General features: G+C 41.1%; 1 protein-coding gene across 3 annotated transcripts in view; it reads right to left on the bottom strand.

The window, feature by feature from the left end:
* Positions 1–23,974, bottom strand: part of LOC115219192 (protein SFI1 homolog) — a 56,215-nt gene that overhangs the window by 16,269 nt on the left and 15,972 nt on the right. For all 3 annotated transcript variants that reach the window (XM_036509143.1, XM_036509144.1, XM_029789311.2), the window contains exons 9-21: positions 20,666–20,827; positions 19,565–19,635; positions 18,249–18,341; positions 15,300–15,397; positions 13,633–13,699; positions 12,496–12,626; positions 11,059–11,140; positions 10,095–10,175; positions 8,655–8,740; positions 7,555–7,630; positions 5,355–5,527; positions 4,193–4,295; positions 378–474 (exon numbers count right to left, since the gene is read on the bottom strand). In XM_036509143.1, the coding sequence (XP_036365036.1) occupies positions 378–474; positions 4,193–4,295; positions 5,355–5,527; positions 7,555–7,630; positions 8,655–8,740; positions 10,095–10,175; positions 11,059–11,140; positions 12,496–12,626; positions 13,633–13,699; positions 15,300–15,397; positions 18,249–18,341; positions 19,565–19,635; positions 20,666–20,827 (1,320 nt within the window). The remainder of the gene's footprint in view (positions 1–377; positions 475–4,192; positions 4,296–5,354; positions 5,528–7,554; positions 7,631–8,654; positions 8,741–10,094; positions 10,176–11,058; positions 11,141–12,495; positions 12,627–13,632; positions 13,700–15,299; positions 15,398–18,248; positions 18,342–19,564; positions 19,636–20,665; positions 20,828–23,974) is intronic.

Genomic DNA, 23,974 nt, shown 5'->3' with positions numbered 1-23,974 from the left:
AAGCCCTTACAGGGCTCACAGAGCACTGAGCAGCAGTCATGATGTTTGGCATTTTGATATCCAGCATGAATCATCATGATATGGATAGCTCTTCTCTAATATTCAGAGGGCTTCCAGTCCTCCATCTCAGAAAAATTCTTCTCAACTATAACTTTGGTTGTTATGCTCTCCAACGCTGTTGACTGTTCACCACTACTTTCCTGAAAAGGGAGACATAAAAACTAAAACACACCTAACACACACACACACAAATTCTCTTGCATGCACACTGCACACACACACACATGCACGCTCTCTCTCTCTCTCTCTCAGACTTTTTCCCCTCTCACTCTCCCACCCCACGTCCATACAGTCTGCTGTATGGTAACCCTACTTACGTTGCTCCAGTGTAGTTTGAACTGTGGCCACCCAGCTTCTGGTCTCAGATTTCTTGTAGGCATGGATAGCAGAGTAGGCCCTCCAAGTGAACATGATCTGTGAGGTGAGAGAAAGAAAAAGGGACATTTACACAGCCAACACCAACAACAACAACAGCAGCAGTAGTAATAGTAGTAGTAATAGTAGTAGTAGTAGTAGTAGTAGTAGTAGTAGTAGTAGTAGTAGTAGTGATAACAGTAGTGGTGATGTGTGTTGTGGTTTGTTTGTTTTACCCCCCTGCTTCCATGCTAGTATGAGTTAGGTGAATACATTTACAGTCGAATGTCCTTCCTGCTGCTTACCCTTCTCTGTTTTCCAAGTATGGCAGGATTATATTCCACTCACAAAGCTAGTGGGTGATTTGTTGAGAGGGGGTAATGTCAAAAAACATCACCGTTCGTAGCCAGTAGATTTTTATGTGAAGTGCAGACTATAAGCATTGAAACACATGTGCATATTCACATATACACACAGACATACAATCACATATGAGCACACACACACACACACAAATATTATTATCATCATTCTGGCATGGACTGGATGGTTCTGCAAGAACAGATGAGCCAGAGGGCTACAGAAGATTCTATTGCCATGAAGATTCATTGCCAGGGTTTCCCCAGCTGGATGCCTTTCTTAACATCAACTACTTATCATAGTGCTGTTGTTGAGTGTGTTGTGACCCCCTTCGGTCATGACTGACCATGGGATTGCACCTAGAAAGTTACCCTCCAAAGCACAAGTCTAGGCAAGGTTGTTTATGGAAGACCAGCAGTCGCCCACACATGCCAGCCTCCCTTCTCCTTGCCACCGATGTTATCCAAGGGAAAGACAAAGGCTGATACAGCTTGGCACCAGTGACGTCACAGCTCATTTATTAACGTGCAAGTGGCTGGGCACTCCACAGACACGTGTACCCTTAACGTAGTTCTCGGGGAGATTCAGCGTGACACAGAGTGTGACGAGGCTGGCCCTTTCAAATACAGGTACAACAGAAACAGGAAGAAAGAGTGAGAGAAAGAGAGGGTTCACCACTAACCCCTGCCAGAGCCTCTGCTTCTTACTTCTTTGTCACGTATTTAATTAAAGACATGCCAGCATAAACCATGAGTTTCCCATTGTTATTATATCCATTTTCTTGTCTTATATATAGGAGTGGCTGTGTGGTAAGTAGCTTGCTTACCAACCACATGGTTCCGGGTTCAGTCCCACTGCGTGGCATCTTGGGCAAGTGCCTTCTGTTATAGCCTCGGGCCAACCAAAGCCTTGTGAGTGGATTTGGTAGACGGAAACTGAAAGAAGCCCGTTATATATATATATATATATATATATACATGTGCGTTTGTGTTTGTCCCCCTAGCATTGCTTGACAACCGATGCTGGTGTGTTTATGTCCCCGTCACTTAGCGGTTCGGCAAAAGAGACCGATAGAATAAGTACTGGGCTTACAAAGAATAAGTCCTGGGGTCGAGTTGCTCGATTAAAGGCGGTGCTCCAGCATGGCTGCAGTCAAATGACTGAAACAAGTAAAGAGTATATATATATATATATATATGAGATTCAGCTAAATTAGGTACTTAAGTTGAAGCACCACGTCAGTCCGGTAGAATTTTAATCAGTCAGACACATTAATATAATTTTACTCAAATACTTTAACAGAGCACGAAGATGGAAGAAATCCCTGTTGTCACTGCTGTAGCTAAGAATATACTCTATTCTATTTATTTATTTGTGCAGCTGATGATAGTCCTGCATTTAAATTGATGTAATGATTGCATTGTTCACTTAAATGGAGCCGCTTGAAGTGGTCGTCCTGCATCACTTCTTAATATCCTGTTGTTTATTTTAATAATAAATAATAATAATGAAATTATTGTATACAGTGCTCAGGTGCACCACAACTTGTCAGAAAGTGCGTATAAAGTACATGCAGTAATGTAGAAATGTCTGGAAAGCGAACAATGTATGAGTCAGATACATGCTTGTGTGTGTATGGAGGGGAGAAAATCAAGTGTAGTGTTGGCGAATCTCAGGAAGCATGGAAGTTTTGAAGGATGCAGTGCTCCGACAACTAACAACTGATGCCGGCAGTTTGTTCCACGCTTCAGCAACTCTCAGCATGAAAAAATGTTTCCTGAAGTCATGGGAGCTGTGCTGTTTTCTGACTTTGTAAATATGTCCACGGGTGTTAGACAGGTGGAGTTTGAAAAGGTGCTCAGAGTTATTGTTAGTAAGATGGTTAATAATTTTGATTATATATAGGCACAGGAGTGGCTGTGTGGTAAGTAGCTTGCTAACCAACCACATGGTTCCGGGTTCAGTCCCACTGTGTGGCATCTTGGGAAAGTGTCTTCTGCTATAGCCCCGGACCGACCAATGCCTTGTGAGTGGATTTGGTAGATGGAAACTGAAAGAAGCCTGTCGTATATATGTATATATGTATATGTGTGTTTGTCCCCCTAGCATTGCTTGACAACCGATGCTGGTGTGTTTACGTCCCCGTCACTTAGCGGTTCGGCAAAAGAGACTGATAGAATAAGTACTGGGCTTACAAAGAATAAGTCCTGGGGTCGATTTGCTCGACTAAAGGCGGTGCTCCAGCATGGCCGCAGTCAAATGATTGAAACAAGTAAAAGAGTAAAAGAGTATATATATATATATATATATATATGAGTAACAAAATGTACAGGTGTCAATTCATTACAGTCATTTTAAGCAACTCTTTTAATTGATTAATTATATCATCTGAAAGATCCGTTCTTGTCAGGTGACCACACAGACTTCGAACTTGGAGGATACAACCACTGCCTTAACATATTCGTAGCAATAATGGAACTCAAAATATTCACATTGTTTCTGTTGTCATATCACTGGGTTGTGTTGTCTGCACACATGGCAGGAATATCAGGTGCAAACACCCCTGCACAAAGTCCTGATAGTCAATATTAAATTAATATTGTTTGGGTGTGAGGATTATACCAACCTAAAAAGGTGCCTCAACGGAATCTAAATTATATATATATATAAAGTTAATTCAAACAAGAAAACACAAAAAAACACAACAATGCGAGGACGTGGAACAAATAAAGTATTATTGTACGCTCAGGAAAGAAGGGAAGAAGGAGGGTTTAACGTTTCAAGCGGAGCTCTTCGTCGGAAACATAGGAGAAGGAAAGATCCCGAGAAGGAGAAGACAGAGGGAAAAAAAATCGCCAGCGGTACTCACGAGGTCACATATTGAAAGGTCACACATATATATATATATATATATATATATAAAACAATAGATGAGCATTCTATAGTATCTTTGTAGTGAATTCACTCACAAGGCATTGGTCAGCCTGAGGCTATAGTAGAAGACACTTTACCATGCAGCGGGACTGAACCCAGAACCATGTGGTTAGGAAGCAAGCTTCTTACCACACAGTCATGTCCATATCTATGCCGCTGGACTGGCTCCAGTGCAGGTGGCACATAAAAAACACCATTTGAGTGTGGCCGATGCCAGTACCACCTGACTGGCATGAGGGCCAGTGGCACGTAAAAGCACCCACTACACTCTCGGAGTGGTTGGCATTAGGAAGGGCATCCGGCTGTAGAAGCTTTGTCAGATCAGACTGGAGCCTGGTGCAACCTTCTGGCTTCCCAGTTCTCAGTCGAACCATCCAACCCATGCCAGCATGGAAAGTGGACGTTAAATGACGATGATGATACACACCCACACACACATGACAAATTAACTAAGGAATACACAAAGGAAATAAAAGCAACAAACCTTAGAAAGTAAATTTCTGTTGTAAAACACTGCAGCTGTTTGCTCTTGCTGTCTATTGAGCACTCCATGTCTGCTGACTGTATACCAATGCCTGAACCTCTCCCTGTAAAACACACCAAATTTATTTATACAGAAGCATGGAACAAACTGCCGGCATCAGTTGTTAGTTGTCGGAGCACTGCATCCTTCAAAACTTCCATGCTTCCTGAGATTCGCCAACACTACACCTGATTTTCTCCCCTCCATACACACACAAGCATGTATCTGACTCATGCATTGTTCGCTTTCCAGACATTTGTACATTACAGCATATACTCTGACAAGTTGTGGTGCACCTGAGCACTGTATACAATAATTTCATTATTATTATTATTAATATACAATATATACATACGTGCATACAATATATACATACGTGCATACAATATATACATACATGCATGCACACATACACTTAGGTATATACACTCTCATGAACACAATATCTGTTTCTTTACTACCCACAAGGGGCTAAACATAGAGGGGACAAACAAGGACAGACAAACGAATTAAGTCGATTACATCGACCCCAGTATGTAACTGGTACTTATTTTATCGACCCCGAAAGGATGAAAGGCAAAGTCGACCTCGGCGGAATTTGAACTCAGAACGTAACGGCAGACGAAATACGGCTACGCATTTCGCCCGGCGTTCTAACGTTTCTGCCAGCTCGCCTCATGAACACAATATCAATTAGTGACGAGGCCAGTGACATGTGAAAAGCACCCATTACACTCTTGGAGTGGTTGGCATTAAGAAGGGTATCCAGCTGTAGAAACCTTGCCAAATCAGATTGGGGCCTGGTGCAGCCTCCTGGCTTACCAGTTTTCAGTCGAACCGTCCAACCCATGCCAGGATGGAAAATGAGCATTAAATGACGATAGTGATGATACACACACACACACACACACACACACACACACACATGTATTTATACATGTATATATTTAGTGTAGACTTTGATCTGACTCATGCAAGCATGGCAAAGTAGAAGTTAAACAATGATGAATCATCAATTTCTTTGAACCGATAGTTTTCCATTAAATCAATACAAGATGACTGACAAAGCAAAGCTGAAAGAGAGACCGGGTGGATGGATTGCAAGGGTGGGTGGATCACTTACTTCAGTATCTTGTGACGTGCTGTCTGGAACATCTTCATGGCTTCCATCTTAATTGAATGACATTGCGTGATGTAGAGACGCCAGGCGGAGAAATATTTACAATACAGATGTGATTCATGATGTTGCTGTGCACGTTTGTAGATCAATTGCTTCTGTTGACACGTTTGATGAAACTGCACAAGAAAAATTATAAATATACAGGGTGTCCACAAAAACACTCTCTGATTCCAAACAGATATATAACGCTTTTACTCTTTTTACTTGTTTCAACCATTATGACTGCGGCCATGCTGGAGCACCGCTTTTAATCGCGCAACTCAACCCCGGGACTTATTCTTTGTAAGCCCAGTACTTATTCTATCGGTCTCTTTTGCCGAACCACTAAGTGACGGGGACATAAACACACCAGCATCGGTTGTCAAGCAATGCTAGGGGGACAAACACAGATACACAAACCTACACACACATACATACATATATATATATATATATAACGGGAAGCTTAATGAAAATAGACAAAAGACGAAGGCAGGTGGAAAACAAACGAACAATTGTATTAGTATGGCGCTCAGGAAATATAAATAAAACAAGTCTTTAACGTTTCGAGCCTACGCTCTTCATATATATATATATATGACGGGCTTCTTTCAGTTTCCATCTACCAAATCCACTCACAAGGCTTTGGTCGGCCCGAGGCTATAGTAGAAGACACTTGCCCAAGGTGCCAAGCAGTAGGACTGATCCCGGAACCATGTGGTTGGTAAACAAGCTACTTACCACACAGCCACTCTTTCTCACAGTTAGTAGCATCAGATTCAGGATTTCATACAGTTTCATGTGGTAGAGGGTAGCTTTAAAAGCACTCAATGTGTGCCCCTCTGGTTGCTAGGCAAACATCGTTGCGATAATCCAGTTCGGTCCAGAGGTTCTACAGCATATCTGGTGTTTTCATGTGAACTGCTTCACTGATTGAAATTTTCATCTCCTCCAGGGTAGAAGGAAGTGGTGGTACACAAACTGCGTTCTTCATGTACCCGTATAGAAAGAAGTCACAAACGGTTAGATCCGGTGACCTTGCTGGCCACTTACAGAACTCCTGATCATCTCGTCCAGCACAACCAATCCGTCTGTTTGGCAAGTGCTCAGTGAGAAATCTGACAGTGAGAACCCAGTGCGGTGGAGCACCATATTGCTGGAACAGGTAGTCATCACCCTCAGCAGCTAGTTGTGGAAACATCAGCATCTTCAGGTAACAGTATCAAGTATCATATGATTCCACCTACACTCAAGTGCATTCAGAAATGGTACAATGATTTTAATCAGAAAGGGTGTATCTGTGGTCAGAAAAAGGGGCATTCCGGTCGACCCTCAGAGGAAGTTGTTGATCGAATTAGAAGAAAATTCGTGCACAGCCCCAAATAGTCAATATGATGAGCTAGCCGGGCATTATACCTTCTCAGAAGCACTGGCATCTTGCTGTCAGGAGATTTCTTAGTGAGCACTTGCCAAACAGACGGATTGGTTGTGCTGGACGAGATGATCAGGAGTTCTGCAAGTGGCCTGCAAGGTCAACGGATCTAACTGTTTGTGACTTCTTTCTTTGCGGATACGTGAAGAGCACAGTTTACGTACCCCCACTACCTGCTACCCTGGAGGAGATGAAAATTTCGATCAGTGAAGCAGTTTGCACGATAACTCCAGATATGCCAAAACCACAAGTTCCACTCAGTTGGACATGTTGCAAGGTTCACAAACAACGGGTGGACCCGTGCAGTTGCTGAGTGCACTTGGGACATCTCCATGATGATGGGAAGATGATTTAGTTAAGGAATTTGCATCAAGATGGAAAAAAATAGCACAATTAAGACAATTGGAAGTGCATTGTGACCAGTGATGTATAACAGGCATCTGATGGTCTGGTTGGTAGTGTGATACAGTGCTAATATATATTTATGTAATATGTAATCAACCAAATTCCACTCACAAGGCTATGGCAGAAGATACTTGCTCAAGATGCCATGCAATGGGAGTGAACCAGGGACCTTACAGTTGCAAGGTAAACTTCCTAACTATTTGGCCATGCCTACATACATAGAATAGTGATACACATGCACATTTATGGAAAAGAAGGCCCACACACTGTAACACACACATGCACATATCCAAACATGAATACACACACACACACAAGTGTAAATACCTGAATCCAGGCTGTCAAACATCTGCGTTGAATGTGGCTGTAGTAACAGACTGTTGCAAGCATTTCCAGACGATTCCTGAAAGAGAAATATTCCAAAGATATAAAGACTTGTAAGGAATGGTTTTCACAAATTTGGTGGTTGTATCATCATCATCATCATCATCGTCATTTAAGGTCGGTTTTCCTTTGCTGGTGTGTGTTTCACTACTGCCCACAAGGGGCTAAACACAGAGGGGACAAACGGATTATGTCGATTACATCGACCCCAGGGCGTAACTGGTACTTAATTTATCGACCCCGAAAGGATGAAAGGCAAAGTCGACCTCGGCGGAATTTGAACTCAGAACGTAACGGCAGACGAAATACGGCTACGCATTTCGCCCGGCGTGCTAACGAGTCTGCCAGCTCGCCGCCTTCCTTTGCTGGTATGGGTTGGACAGAGTGATAGGAACTGGCTAGGCCTGGGGCTGCACCTGGTTCCATAGTCTGTCTTGGCTTGATTTCTAGGGCTGTAGTAGTAGAAGACAATGCAGTAGGATTGAACCCAGAACCATGAGGTTGGGAAGCAACCTTGTTACCACATAGCTATGCTTGTGCCTCATGTGTGCATGTGTTTGTGTCTCCTTGTCGTGACATATATGATAATTACAAGCAACCCTCACCATCATGCAAGCAACATCCTTTGTTTCCAATCTTCCAACGTAAACATGTCCAGTCGTGGGGAAACATTACTTTGCTTTGTAATTTATGTCTGGCACCTGTGCAGGTGGCACGTAAAAAACACCCACTACACTCGCGGAGTGGTTGGCGTTAGGAAGGGCATCCAGCCGTAGAAACACTGCCAGATCTGACTGGGCCTGACGAAGCCTTCCAGCTTCACAGACCCCAGTTGACCCGTCCAACCCATGCTAGCATGGAAAGCAGACGCTAAATGATGATGATGATGATGATGATGATGACAACAAGAAGGGTAAGATGGCTGAAAAAAGAAAAATCTCCCTCAACAATTCCATCTGAAAGCATAGCAAAGTGATTGTTATGATGATGATGATGATCAATGTAGATTATATCAGATACAGTATAGACATATGTATACTTACATATTGTGTATGTCCTCTATATATTCTCTCCAAGCCAGAAAGAATTTCCGCAGTGCAGCCTTCTGCCGATGGTAACAAGCTTCATCCTGTAGAGAATAAAAGAGAGTATCTTTATACAGGTTGTGCTGGAGACTGTGTTTGTTTGTTTTACTCCCTTGCTTCCAAGCTGGTATGAGTTAGGTGAATACATTTACAGTCGAATGTCCTTCCTGCTGCTTACCCTTCTCTGTTTTCCAAGTATGGCAGGATTATATTCCACTCACAAAGCTAGTGGGTGATTTGTTGAGAGGGTGTAATGTCAACAAACATCACCGTTTGTAGCAAGTAGATTTTTATGTGAAGTGCAGGCTATAAGCATTGACACACATGTGCATATTCACATATAGACACAGACATACAATCACATATGAGCACACACACACAGCAATATATTCGGACAATAATTAAGTGACTAATCATTATCTTTCATTTGCTAATTTCTCATCCACTCAGCTGGCAAAAATGAGTAATCCTGCGATGGACCGGTGTCCCGTCCAGGTGGGGAATTTCTACACCACTGGAACTGGGAAACCGGCCCTATGAGCCAGGTGTGGCTCAAGAAGGAACATTTATTTTTTTTTATTTAAAATAAGAAGTATCAGAAACCCTGTGGTGGTTTTGGGCAAGTTGGTATGAAAAGGGCTTAAACACTGTCCTGCTGTCATCCACGGTATAGTGGTGACTCAGTGGCCCTCATTACAGATAAGAGACTAACTGTTTTCATGTGTTGTGTGTATTCATTATTCAGCAAACACGATGTTACTACTGGTTACCAGATGGCACTGTGGAGATGGATCAACATCCAAAGTTTCAATTGAACACCAGAAGGTAGTGTAATAGTCACAAGTCAATAGAAGAGTCTCTATATATTTGTTTCACCCGCTACATCTCCTGAAATCACCACCACTACCATCTGAAAAGAAGACATGTCACATTATGAAGTCCAGTGTTCTCTGCATGAAGATAAAAAATAGGATCCACGGTCTGACAGTGCACGTAAATAGTACCATCCAAATGTGGCCGATGCCAGTGCTGCCTTGACTGGCTTCCATGCTGGTGGCACATAAAAAGCACCAACCGATTGTGGCCGTTTGCCAGCCTCGCCTGACACCTGTGCCAGTGGCACGTAAAAAACACCCACTACACTCACGGAGTGGTTGGCGTCAGGAAGGGCATCCAGCTGTAGAAACACTGCCAGATCAAACTGGAGCCTGGTGCAGCCTCCTGGCTTCCCAGACCCCGGTCGAACCGTCCAACCCATGCTAGCATGGAAAATGGACGTTAAACGATGATGATGATGATGATGATGACTGTCCAACCAGGGCCGATCTGGAGCTAAACAACAACATGGACAACGACAACTACTACCCTAGGTCCCAGTTAAAATATAAAATTACTTACCACCAGGTGGCACTGTGAGGTCCGTTTCTTCCATGTTGCTAGAGTCTTGCACATTGTTACTCTATTGTAATGGAGAATTGCCTGAGAAAAAGATTACACAAGAAGACAAAATTCTAATAACCAGCAAACTTGGAAACAACATTCAACACCTACACATTTAGATGTATCTCAGTGTGTTTATAAATCTCTCTATATATAAAGCTGAAGTTGTCTGTGTGTGGCAGGTTTGGTAGCCTTCAACTAACACTATCTCCTCCGAGACCCTGCGGCGCAAGTTGACCAAAATTGAAAGCATGATAGAAGAAGGCTTACTCTTCATTCCGTAGAAGAAAAAAATTCAAATCGGACTATGTTAACACCAAAAATTATTTACATCAAAAAGGTGTATTTCAACCAGAAAAATGTTCACTTAAAGAGAATAACAAGCTACATAATGCAAAATTTTTACTTTTCAAAAATTCCAATTCTAAAGGGTTGAAACAAACCCGAGCAACGCCGGGTGATACTGCTAGTGTGTTTATAAATGTGTGTGTGTGTGTGTGTATCAAGCACTGGTTTAAACATACACTGACTTGAAGACCATACCATTTTCAGATGAAATGTAAGGCGTTGTCATCGAAACCATGTATATACAATGCTGTGGAGGCATGTGGCCTAGTGGTGTTTTGCACTTATGATCGCAAGATTGCAGTTTCAATTCTCAGGCCAGGCAGTACGTTGTGTTCTTGAGCAAAACTTTTCATTCCACATTGTTCCAGTCCGCTAATCTATAAATGGATAAACCCATGATGGACTGGCATTCTAATCAGAGGAGATGGTGACCTGCCTGCTAAGCCAGTTGGGGGTGGCGTCATTCGCAAGCTACAACAATGCAAGGAAGCGCATTGTGACCAACAGTGTACGACAACATCTAATAGCCTGGTCGATACAGTGATCTACAATGGTATACAATGTTACAACTTACCATTACTTCCATACGACGTACTTCATGTTTCTTCACAGCTGCTTCTTGCCAAAGAGCAAAGACTTTGGCTGTCAAATTATCTCTGCAACAAAAGAGAAGATGCTTGTTTCAACTATCTTGTATAGATTTATTATTTATTATAGGCTTACAGCTTTTTATGATATACATTTGGGCATATTCATGGTTCAATTTTATCAAGTGATTGCTCGACTAAAAGTATAAGGAATGACCCTCACAACTGTGAGGCTTGTTCTCTATATTTGAAAAAAAACCGGATGTTAAATGATGATGACAAATGTTCACATGATGGATGGGTATTGTAGAAATTCCATCAACCAAAATCACTCACAGAACATTGGTCAGCCTTGAGCTATAGTAGGAAACGCTTGCCCAAGGTGCTTCACGGTGGGTCTGAACTTGAAATGAACAAGGCTGAGAAATGAACTTCTTGCCCACACAACCAGGCTTGTACATGTAGCAGGACATAGAAAGAGGACTGCATACTGAACAACCAAATAATACACACATAACACATGCACCCATTCACATAAACACACTCACATCATCATCATCATCGTTTAACCCTTTAGTGTTTAAACCGGCCAAATCCGGCCCAAAATATTCTACATATTTTTTATTCAAACTGGCGATATCTAGCCTCTCACTCCTAACCTACAATGCCATTCTGAAAATAAACAATCACATCATTGAAACCTCAAAGCTATAACATAATAAATGATTAATTAAAAACAATGTGATTAAACAGGCTTTACATTTAACAGAGTAATCTGAACGCTAAAGGGTTAATGTTCGTTTTCCATGTTAGCATGGGTTAGACGGTTCGACTGAGGTCTGGGAAGCCAGGAGGCTGCACCAGGCTCCAGTCTGATCTGGCAGTGTTTCTACAGCTGGATGCCTTTCCTTTTTATGTGCCACCAGTACAGGTATCACAACTACAATTTCCATTTGATTTGTATTTTGATGTTGATGTACTTGACTCAATAGGTCTCCTCAAGCACAGCAGGTTGCCCGACGATCATATGCATATAAATACATAAAAACACTCACTCACAATATTTCCTAACACAAATGAATTAGTCCATATATACAATATATTTGTATTATATATATGGACTATATTATACATAACGTTGTAATTTTTTTATTGAATTTATTTACAGATATGGTTGTACATAGGGCAAATGTACTTGAAAGTTGTGGTTTCTTTGGTTTGTTTGTTCCCAAACAACATTTATTTTAGTGCTGTTGACATCAGTGGATTGAATGGTACTGGTCAGGTGTCGAAACTATCATGATATCTGTGGGGCAGTTGATGATGGAGTTATGTTGGATTGTTGGTATGGCTGTTTTTGTATATGTGGAATAGTATTATTACACAACCTTTTGATATATGTATATACACATGTTAATAGTTACCTCCAGTATTCTTCAGCCTGCTGTGACATGGCCCGTTGGTACTTCTGTTGGTCAACATACAATGTCCAGTGGTAAAACACCTTTGGTAAAATGGTTACATAGAAGTGAGCTTTGGCTCTGCTGCGTTGGGCCTGCAAAGAACCACAAGCAAAAAGCCCTTCACTTCTTTATGTGTTATATCAATCATGTGCTGGAGGACAACAATCAACTTTGTTAATTTTTTAAGGAATTTTATGTCATATTTTGTGATCAATAGCATCACTGTTTATATATGTTTTTAATGGGTCAAATACTCGTTCACATATAGTAAAGAAGTTTTGCTTAAAATTTACCTGTCTGTTGCTGAGGTTTATATTTTTCACCGAAACACATGCATATGCACACAAATTCTGCTCCCTCCACACACACAAGGCCTTCAAGAGAAGTTCGACCAGGTAAAAGAAAACCAGTTTTGGGCTTCAAGATGGTTTCAAAAGTCAGAGGTGCTGAGTATTTTTTGTTTAGGGAGAGCCTCAACAGATATTCTTTTCTGCTCTAGGCACAAGGCTTGAAATATTTGGGAAGGAGGCCAATCGATTAGATTGACCCCAGTATGCAACTGGTACTTAATTTATCAACTCTGAAAGCATGAAAGGCAAAGTCGACCTCAGCAGAATTTGCACTCAAAACGTCAAGAGAGATGAAATACTGCTAAGCATTTCACCCAGCGTGACAACATACAAATATTGTACGGCCTCATACTTATAATATAGTGAGGTGAAAAGTTTTGAGTGAATAAGATTATCCTTCAATTAACAGATGAAAACTCCCTCAACCAGTGTTTGTAATCACAGTTATGTTGTACCCTCCAAACACTGTGCCCAATTCTTTCTTTGCAAGGTGGTGAACCCTTTGGAACTTGCTTGCTGATGTTTTTCTCAGAGGCAGCAAATTTGCAGAAGAATATAACCATCAATGTCACTGGTCTTTAGGGTCAATGAAAGCCATGAAGTACAGCCTCTTCTTCAACACCAAAACAAATTAAAACAAACAAACAAACAAACAAAAAACCCTCACCAACATCAGGGCATATTGAACACAAGTATACGAGAATATTTGAATGCTGTGTTTCAGGTTCCAGTTGGAGATGTGACATACCTGACATTGAATTCTCCAGGCTGTATAATGGAACCAAGCATCAAAGAATTTCTGAAGAAGATGAAGTCTGTGGAACAAGAAAAAGAGAAAAATATTATTTACATGCCCACGGGCATATGGCGTAGTGGTTAAGAGTGTGTGCTACTAACCCCAAGATTCCGAGTTCGATTCCAGGCAGTAACCTGAATAATAATAATAATAATAATAATAATCTGTTGTGTCTGGAGAGAGTCATTTTCTTTTTGTGCCTTATAATGTAATACACTCACCGGTAAAATTTCCACTTATTTCTTATTTTTATTTTCTTAAAATTTTCGTTGCATCTTGCAACCTTTTCAAGACTAGTCAAGACTATTGAAAAGGTTGCAAGACGCAACGAAAATTTTAGGAAAATAAAAATAAGAAATAAGTGGAAATTTTACTGGTGAGTGTGTTACATTATAAGTCACAAAAAGAAAATGACTCTCCCCAGACACAACAGAATATGCTTCAACACAAGAACTCATATAAAGAATCTTGCAAACCAAATCCAAAAATGAAAAATAATAATATCAAAAAATACCTTAGGAATGAGAACCCAGATGTAAATATTGGTGACAGATATAGCATGAAAACCAGTAAACTAGTGCTCATTGAACAAGGTCACTTGCAATATTTGTTCTGCCCAAGTTACACAGGCAACACCTTGTTCTTGCCATTGTAAACACAGTTGACTGATGACCGAAAACCCATAACCAAATGGCCCTTTCCTTCTTAGAATGCAATATCAAAATAAATAAACCAATTAATAAAAAATATCCGTGACAGAACCCTTCATTGTTGAATTGGAAAGTATAAGGAAAACCTTTGATAATTTGATAGTAAGGGAGTGTCCTGTCTTAAGATAAAGATCCTTCCAGAGCCATACAGACTCATAGGGCCGGCTTCATGGTTTCTTTGATGTATATTTTCACCCTGGACTGGACGCTGGTCTGTTGCTTACTTATTTTTGCCAGCTGAGTGGTCTGGAGCAATGTGAAATGAAATGTTTTGCTCAAGAACATAATGCATCACCCAGTCCAGGAATTGAAATCATAACCTTCTGATCATGAGTCCAACACCTCTAACCACTATGCCACAAACCTCCATTAAGGGTTGTACTAGATTTCTGTTTATCTATAAAGTCACTTTCGTCTTATATTCTGTCATTCTTGTAGCTTGGAACTCCCTACTAGCCTGTGTTTCCCCAAGAGACATTAACACATTAACCTCCATGGCCTCTTATTCGAACTTACCAGCAACGCCATGTATTTTGTGTGGTCAAACTGCATACAGTTTGATGACAATCAAAGGTGTTCTTACGTGCTACCTGCACGGGAGCCAGTCCAGTGGCACTGGCAACGACCATGCTTGAATGTTGTTTTTCACGTGCCACTAGCATATAGTGCATAAGGTAGTTGTGTGAAGTCTGTAATGAACCACCAGTGGCATATGTGTTGGTTAATTGCAGAATAACTTAACCAAATGGAAGAGTGGATCAAGAGAGAGCAGGCTTTGTCAACTACCCTCAGTTATATAGGAACTCCTTATTTTGTGGCGAATCTTGATGTCCAAGGAAAAATACCTAAAAAACATATAAATGAATAAGAACAAAACGGAATAGATATGAATGTAAGAAATGATCTCACCGATAGAAACTTTGAGCTCTTTGTGTCAAGGGGATAAGTCGTTGGTCATACTTCAAGTCAAGCTTGTCGGACCAGCAGTTCCAAGACATTTTCAGCAACTATAACAATAACAACAACAATAAAAATCCTTCCTGCTGTAGGCACAAAGCCTGAAATTTTGTGGGAGGGAGCTTGTTGACTACATTGGCCCCTGTGTTTATTTTTTTTTTATTTATGCACCCTTTTCAAGCCTAGCCAGGCTCATGAGCCCGGTTTCCATGGCATATATTTTCCTCCCAGCTGGACGGGACGTTAGTCCATCGCAGCGTTACTCAAGAAACAGGAAGAAAGAGAGAAAGTTGGGGCGAAAGAGTACAACAGGGGTCACCACCACCACCCCCTGCTGGAGCCTCGTAGAGCTTTAGGTGTTTTTGCTCAATAAACGCACACAACGCCCGGTCTGGGAATTGAAACTGTGATCCTCTGACCGCGAGTCCGCTGCCCTAACCACTGGGCCATTGCGCCTCCACGACCTCTGTGCTTAACTGATATTTATTTCATTGACCCCAAAAGGATGAAAGGCAAAGTTAGCCTTGGCAGAATTTGAACTCAGAACATAAAGATGGATGAAACAGCACTAAGCATGTTGCCTGGCATGCTAACGATTCTGTTGGCTCATTGCCCGAATAATAATAATAATAATAATAATAATAATGAGGATTTCAAATTCTGGCACAGGCCAGAAATTTTGGGGAAGGGGCTAAGTTGATTACACTGTCCTTAGTGCTCGACTGGTACTTATTTAATCAACTCCCAAAAGGAAGAAAGACAAAGTTGACCTCGGTGGAATTTGAACCGAGAATGTAAAGATGGACGAAATGCCACTGAGCATTTTGCCTGATGTGCTAACGTTTCTGCCAGCTCACCGCTCTCCTAATGATAAAAACAATCCAGTCTACTACTATAGGCACAAGGCCTGAAATTTGGGGGAGGGTCTAGTTGATCACATTGACCCCAGTACTCAACTGGTACTTATTTTACTGACCCTGGAAGGATGAAAGGTAAAGTTGACTTCAGCAGAATTTGAACTCAGGACATATAGTCAGAAGAAATGCCCAAATCATTTTGTCTGGCAGGCTAACAATGCTGCCAGCTCCCCACTGATTCAAGAGCACAGGACCCGAGATAGGGGTTAGTTGATTACTTTGAACCAAAACTTGATTGGTATTTTATTTCATTGGACCTGGAGGATGAAGGACAAAGTTGACCGTGACAGGATTTGACCTCGGAATGTAAAGAGCTGGAATGAATACTGTAAGATGATGTTTCAAATGCACTCATCACCACCATTATCACCATCATCATCATTTGATGTCTGTTTTCCATGCTGGCATGGGGTGCATGGTTTGATAGGAACTGACAAGGACAGAAGATGCACCAGGTACAATTGTCTGTTTTGCCATGGTTTCTACGGCTGGATGCCCTTCCTAATGCCAACTACTTATTGAGTGTACTGGGTGGTTTTTATGTGGCACCAACACTGGCAGGGTCACCAAGTGTCTTGCAAGACAAAAACCCTTCAACTGGGTGGAGGGGAATAGCATTGAGTGAGGTGTGGCTTTGTGCCTGTTGAGAGATTTAAGGTACAGATTCTAATGGTTCTGTCAATCTAGTGCCCTCATAAAAGTCTCTTACATGGACCCAAGGTCTCAAACATAGCAGAAAGAAGACAGTTAATATGAACTCCAGTACTTAACTTGGGCTGATGCAGACTGACACTTATTCTATAACCTTGGAAGGATGATAGGTAAAGTTGGTCCTCATTGAATTTGAACTCAAAAACCTACCGAGATCATCATCATCATCATTGTCGTCATTTAATGTCTGCTTTCCATTCTGGCATGGGTTGGACAGTTTGACTGACTTAACCCATCATGGATGAATGCCACTACAAGTACAAGGAAGTACCTGTACATGATAATTTTTCTTTACTAGGGGAGGTGTTGGTGTATAGATAATTAACACAATCCCCAATATATTACAGGTACTTCTAAAATCAATTCTCAAATGAAAGAAGTATATAGTGAGCCATGGGAAGATTGGAACTCACAATCATGAGGCACCAAAACAATTCGCTGATTTACATTTCTTTAATTGTCCCTTGACTCAACAACAACAACAACGGTTTCAAAATTTGCCACAAGGGCAGCAACTTTGGGGGAGGGGAGATGAATCGATTACATCGACCCCAGTGTACAACTGGTACTTATTTTATCGATACTGAAAGAATGAAAAAGCAAAGTCAACATCGGTGGAATTTGAACTCAGAACATAGCGATAGGCGAAATACTGCTAAGCATTTCATCCAGCATGCTAACATGGGGGAAGGGACTAAGTTAATTACATCAACCCCAGTGTCCAACTGGTACTTAATTTATTGACCACGAAAGTCAAATTTGACCTCGGCAGAATTTGAACTTAAAATGTAGCAATGGGTGAAATACTGCTAAGCCTTTTGTCCACTAAAGATTCTACCAGTTCACTGCCTTTACCCTTTAGCATTTAAACTGGCCATATCCGGCCACAAATATTCTACCTGTTTTATGTTCAAACTAGCCCTATCTGGTCTCTCACACCAACCCTACAATATTGTTTAAAAAATTAACAGCTACCTCATCAAAATCTCATAGCTACAAGATAATGCATGATTAATTCAAAACAATGTGGATAAAAAAGGATTAACTTTGGCAGAATAATGCGAACACTAAAGGGTTAAACAACAATAATAATCATATCTGACCAAAGCACAAGGCCAGAAATTTGGAAGAAGTGGTCAGTCGATTACACTAACCCTGGGACCAGATCTTGTAGTTGATTTTAAAGAATCTCAGAAATCCTGAAATGGGTCACGGATGCTATCCTTCTTCTAGTAATAATCTAACATTCAGAGATAAACTCAAGAAGACATACCTGTCTTTTATGGATCCCCTTACACAAATTGCTCAAGGTCCGCAACCTTTTCTTCTGATTCCAGTTTAAATAAAAACCTGCCATTCCATATTTCTGTGGGATGAAAAAAAAAAAAGTAAAACCATTTCTCCTTTATGACTTTTCAATGTGGTTTGTACAATTCTATCTCTCAGGGCCATTGTGGATTCAATGTAAATCAATATTTAGGATCATCATCATCATTTAGCGTCCGTTTTCCATGCTAGCATGGGTTGGACGGTTCTACTGGGGTCTGTGAAGCCAGAAGGCTTCATCAGGCCCAGTCAAATCTGGCAGTGTTTCTACGGCTGGATGCCCTTCCTAACGCCAACCACTCCGTGAGGATATATATATATATATATATATATATATATACACATATATAAATGAACCAACCCTTACTTGCTTCCAGGCAAGGTAATATTTCCCCATGAAATGGCAAGTTTCCATATCATCATCGTTTAATGTCCGCTTTCCATGCTAGCATGGGTTGGACGATTTGACTGAGGACAGGCGCCAATCTTGATTTGGCAGAGTTTCTACAGCTGGATGCCCTTCCTAACACCAACCACTCTGAGTGTGTTGGATGCTTTTACGTGCCACCAGCACGAGGGCCAGTCAGGCAGTACTGGCAATGGCCATGCTCAAATGGTGATTTTTACGTGCCACCTGCATAGGAGCCAGTCCAGCAGCACTGGCAACGACCTCGCTCGAATGTTTTTCACAGGCCACCGACACAAGTGCCAGTAAGGCAGTGCTGGTAACGATCATGGTCAAATGGTGCTTTTTACATGCCACCGGCATGGAAGCCAGTTAGCGCTCTGGCGACGATCACACTCGGATGGTGCTCTTAGCGCTCCACTAGCATGGATGCTAGTCATCGAATTTGATTTTGATTTCACTTGCCTCAAGAGGTCTTTGCAAGCAGAGTTTAGTGTCCAATGAAGGGAAGGTATGCATAAGTGGGTTGGTTACACCCCTGACATAGGCCAAAAATTAGAAAATGAATGGTACCACTTGTATGACAGTGGCACTCATTTACAACAATCACATGGTGTTGAGATGTGAAGGTACAAACACATACACCTGAGAGATCTGAACAGATACCGAAGACTAAACTATACTTGTAGGATGTTGGTCAACCTGTGGTTATAGTATAAGGCACTTGCACTAAGTGTTAGTCAGAGGATCCATTCAAGAACCACATGGTTTTGAAGTATACTTTTTAACCACACAGCCATACTGCCCACTAACAGAGTACATATTTCAAAGACATATCAAAACTTTTAATAGCTCACCAGTAAACGTAATCTATAATAGTTCACAGCAACAAAAAATTGATTTCTCTTCTGTTTACACATTTCTATATCTGAAGAAACTAATTAAGGATTTATTTGTCTTTGTCAATACCAGTTCAATATACTTCATGCAGTAGTTTGTTTGGGACTGACCAGCCCTGTTAATTGAATACTGAGAAGCCAACAAGGGGACTACTACATGGACACTTGAATTGTTAGAAATAGTCAAATCTCCCCCAAATCATACCCTAGTGTCTGAAAAAAAATGACATGCTGTATTGTGTGGTTCTGGTCACAGAGAAAATACAGGATGGTCATAGCTGGAATAATTTTGATCACAGCTTTGCAAAATCAGTTTTGATCTACATTTAAGCAACGTGAACAACAACTAGAATATTAACAATCCAAGAGGGAGCATTGTCGTCAACAGTGGCCAAACTGGAACACACGAGCAACATGTAGCTTTTAAAACTATGCTACGTGTGGCTCCTGATTTCAATATTTGGCATCAGTGCTATTTTCTGTAGAACAGCTTTAACACCCACTACCAGTCAGATTTTAAAATATTAATAAACAAAATGCTAGCACAGAACACGGACATTAAATGGGGATGATGATGAAGACTCTATAGAAGTTTTCAATGAGCAGATAATAACCCTTTTGATGTCAACCTGCCTGAGAATGTCCCTGGTTCTATGGTATAAACTCTGTGTGAAGGCAATCTAAAATCAAGACCTCTACCCAACACTGCTGCTGCTGCCACTACTAACATGGATGCCATCATTTAGCATTCTCTTTTCCATGCTTGCATGAGTCAGACAGAATCAGCTGATGCAGATGTTCTATGGCCAGATGCCCTTCCTGTTGCCAACCCTCACCTGTTATGGTAATATTTATTTCCTGTGACCAGATGTGATTTCCAAGGAAGACTGGAAATGGAAAACATTGCTTGTATGATAGAAATCCTTGCCTACAACTATCACACGATATCAAGACAAGGGTACACACACACACATGACAGCTTACATATATGATGGTCTTCTTTCAGTTTCTATTTACCAGCCACATCTATACCTTAGTTGTCCATGATTAAAAGGATACAAATTCTCCAGTGAAGCCACATGGTCCGCAAGGAAGAACGCTGTCGTAAGCTTCTCAAGTAATCCTCGTTGGCCTTGAGAGCACGACAAGCCCATAGCTGATGGGTCCAAGCTTGAAAACTCTGGTAGCATATTTTCTCTTTGAAAAATTTATCTGCAACAGCTAAAAACCAAAATATTAGAAGATATGATATCTCTTTTACTCTTTTACACACTTCTGTAATTTGACTGTGGCCATGCTGGAGCACCGCATTTAGTCGAAGAAATTGACCCCAGGACTTATGCTTTGCAAGCCTAGTACTTATTCTACTGGTTTCTTTTGCTGAACTGCTAAGTTTCAGGGACATCTACACACCAACATTGGTTGTCAATTGATGGTGGGAAGACAAACACATATACAACAACACATACATAAATATACATACATACACACACACACACACATATATATATATATATATATATATATATATAAAGTTAATCCAAACAAGAAAGCACAAAAAAACACAACAACGCGAGGACATGGAACAAATATAGTATTATTGGACGCTCAGGAAGGAAGGGAAGAAGGAGGGTTTAACGTTTCGAGCGGAGCTCTTCGTCGGAAACATAGGAGAAGGAAAGACCCCGAGAAGGGAAGACAGAGGAAAAAAAAATCGCCAACGGTACACAAGAGGTCATTATCATCATCGATGTTTAACGTCCGTTTTCCATGCTGACATCGGTTGGACGGCTCGACTGGGGTCTGGGAAGCCAGGAGGTTGCACCAGGTTCCAGTCTGATCTGGCAGTGTTTCTACAGCTGGATGCCCTTCCTAATCATCACAATGAATTCTGGCTAAATGAGAGAGCCCTTATATGGTTGCTTAGTGTGCTAGAAATAGCAACCAAATCACACATGACTGTGTTAAAAAATGGACAAACTAGACTACAAGCTTTATTTAGTTCGTTGAGAGTTGCCTCTTAGGTACATCTTATCAACAAGAATCAATAAACTCGAAACATCGATGTCTGAGATCCCAGAGAGATGGCAACGCTGAACAAACTTGGTGTCTCCACACCTTTTTACTATAAGAGAAATTTCTTTCTCCATGGGGTTAATAAATTAAGTACCCGTTGCATACTGGGGTCAATCTAATATTGGGCCTTTCTGCCTAGAGTAGAAAATAATATATATATATATATATAATATATATATATATAGGTGCAGGTGTGACTGCGTGAAAAGAAGTTGGCTTCCCAACCACATGGTTCTGGGTTCAGTCCCACTGTGTGGCACCTTGGGCAAGTGTCTTCTACTATAGCCTCGGGCTGAACAAGGCCTTATGAGTGGATTTGGTAGATGGAAACTGAAAGAAGCCTGGTGTGTGCATGCAAGAGTGTGTATGTCGCTCCTCTACTACTGATAACTTAGCAGTTCAGTAAAAGAGACTGATAGAATAAGTACCAGGCTTAAAATAAATAAGTGCTGGGGGTTAGTCATTCGACTAAAATTTCTTCAAGGCAGTGCACCAGCATGGCCAAAGTTTAATGACAAACAAGTAAAAGAAAAAGATATATATATAGGTGTAGGAGTGGCTGTGTGGTAAGTAGCTTGCTTACCAACCATATGATTCCGGGTTCAGTGCCACTGCATGGCACATTGGGCAAGTGCCTTCCACTATAGCCTCGGGCCAACCAAAGCCTTGTGAGTGGATTTGGTAGATAGAAACTGAGAGAAACTGGTCATATATATATATATAAATGCATATGCTTGTGTGTCTGTGTTTGTCCCCCACCATTGTTTGACATCTGATGTTGGTGTGTCTACGTCCCCGTAACTTAGCAGTTTGACAAAAGAGGCCGATAGAATAAGTACTAGTCTTACAAAGAATAAGTCCTGGGGGTCGATTTCTTTGATTAAAGGCAGTGCTCCAGCAGGGCCACAGTCAAATGACTGAAACAAGTTAAAAAAATAAAAGTATATATATGAAAACGATTAATATTTTTAGAAATACCATCATTGGTGCCTTTGAGCACAAAGCCGTACAGGCAAATTAATAGAACATGTATAAGATATTAAGACATATATATGTGTGTGTGTGTATATATGGATGGAAGCACTCCGTCGGTTACGACGACGAGGGTTCCGGTTAATCCGAATCAACGAAACAGCCTGCTCGTGAAATTAACGTGTAAGTGGCTGAGCATTCCACAGACACATGTACCCTTAACGCAGTTCTCGGGGATATTCAGCGTGAAATACAGGTACAACAGAAACAGGAAGGAAGAGTGAGAGAAAGTTGTGGTGAAAGAGTACAGCAGGGATCACCACCATCCCTGCTGGAGTTACGTGGAGTTTCAGGTGTTTTCGCTCAATAAACACTCACAACGCCCGGTCTGGGAATCGAAACCGCGATCCTATGACCGCAAGTCCGCTGCCCTAACCACTGGGCCATTGCGCCTCTGTGTGTATATATATATATGTGTGTGCACATGCATGCACACACACGTCTGGGACTGTATTAATCAACACATCCTTCCTTTTTGGAGTGTGATTCGAGAGATATTTGGCATTATTTCTTAATGAGCCAAGCAAGCACATCCAGGTTCTCATTTTAAATCATACAGGGTACCCCAAAAGTAGGTTTACAGTTACCACATAGGCATTTTAAATTTCTTTTAAAACATTTTGTTACATTTAAATTTCTACCTTACAAACTGAAAAAAGAGCTTCACAAAATTAACTAAATTAGCATAGAGTAATGCATTATTTACATTTAATGGATATTTGTCCTCATTTTGTTTGTTAACATCAGGTGTCTTGGGGGAAATTTCGAACCTGGATTCTCATGCCTAAGGTATTTTTCCGATGTTGTTGTTGTTATTATTATCATTATTATTGAGTGAGAGAGCAGTGCATGCCATCAAAGTGACACTGGGGTAAAATATACGAAGCACAGTATACCCATCATGACTACTCGTCTGATAAGGGTACACCAGGCACATGCATACAACCGTATGTGCGTGACATGGTGATCTCATATCAAGATAAATAGCACATGACCTTGCAGGTGGGGCCCAGTTAGAATTTTCTTCTGGTCAAGTAACCCATTCCGCTCAAAAGGTCCCTGAATAAGGGTTGTTTAAGGATGTTGAACGAAACACCCATGTTTCCAGAGGTGAATTATTCAAACCCCAAAGAACCCTTCTCAACACATGGCTATGATGTTCCCCCACTACTTCTGCTCGTGATCAGAGATGCACATATCATCAGCCACTAAGGGACATGATCAACTGGTTAAGGTCAAACAACTGACAAGCAAATCTGT

This window comes from Octopus sinensis, linkage group LG14 (genome assembly GCF_006345805.1).
Source record: "Octopus sinensis linkage group LG14, ASM634580v1, whole genome shotgun sequence".
NCBI classification, from domain to species: Eukaryota; Metazoa; Mollusca; class Cephalopoda; order Octopoda; family Octopodidae; genus Octopus; species Octopus sinensis.
Note: the sequence above shows the minus strand (reverse complement) of the source record. Positions and strands in the feature narration are given on the sequence as shown.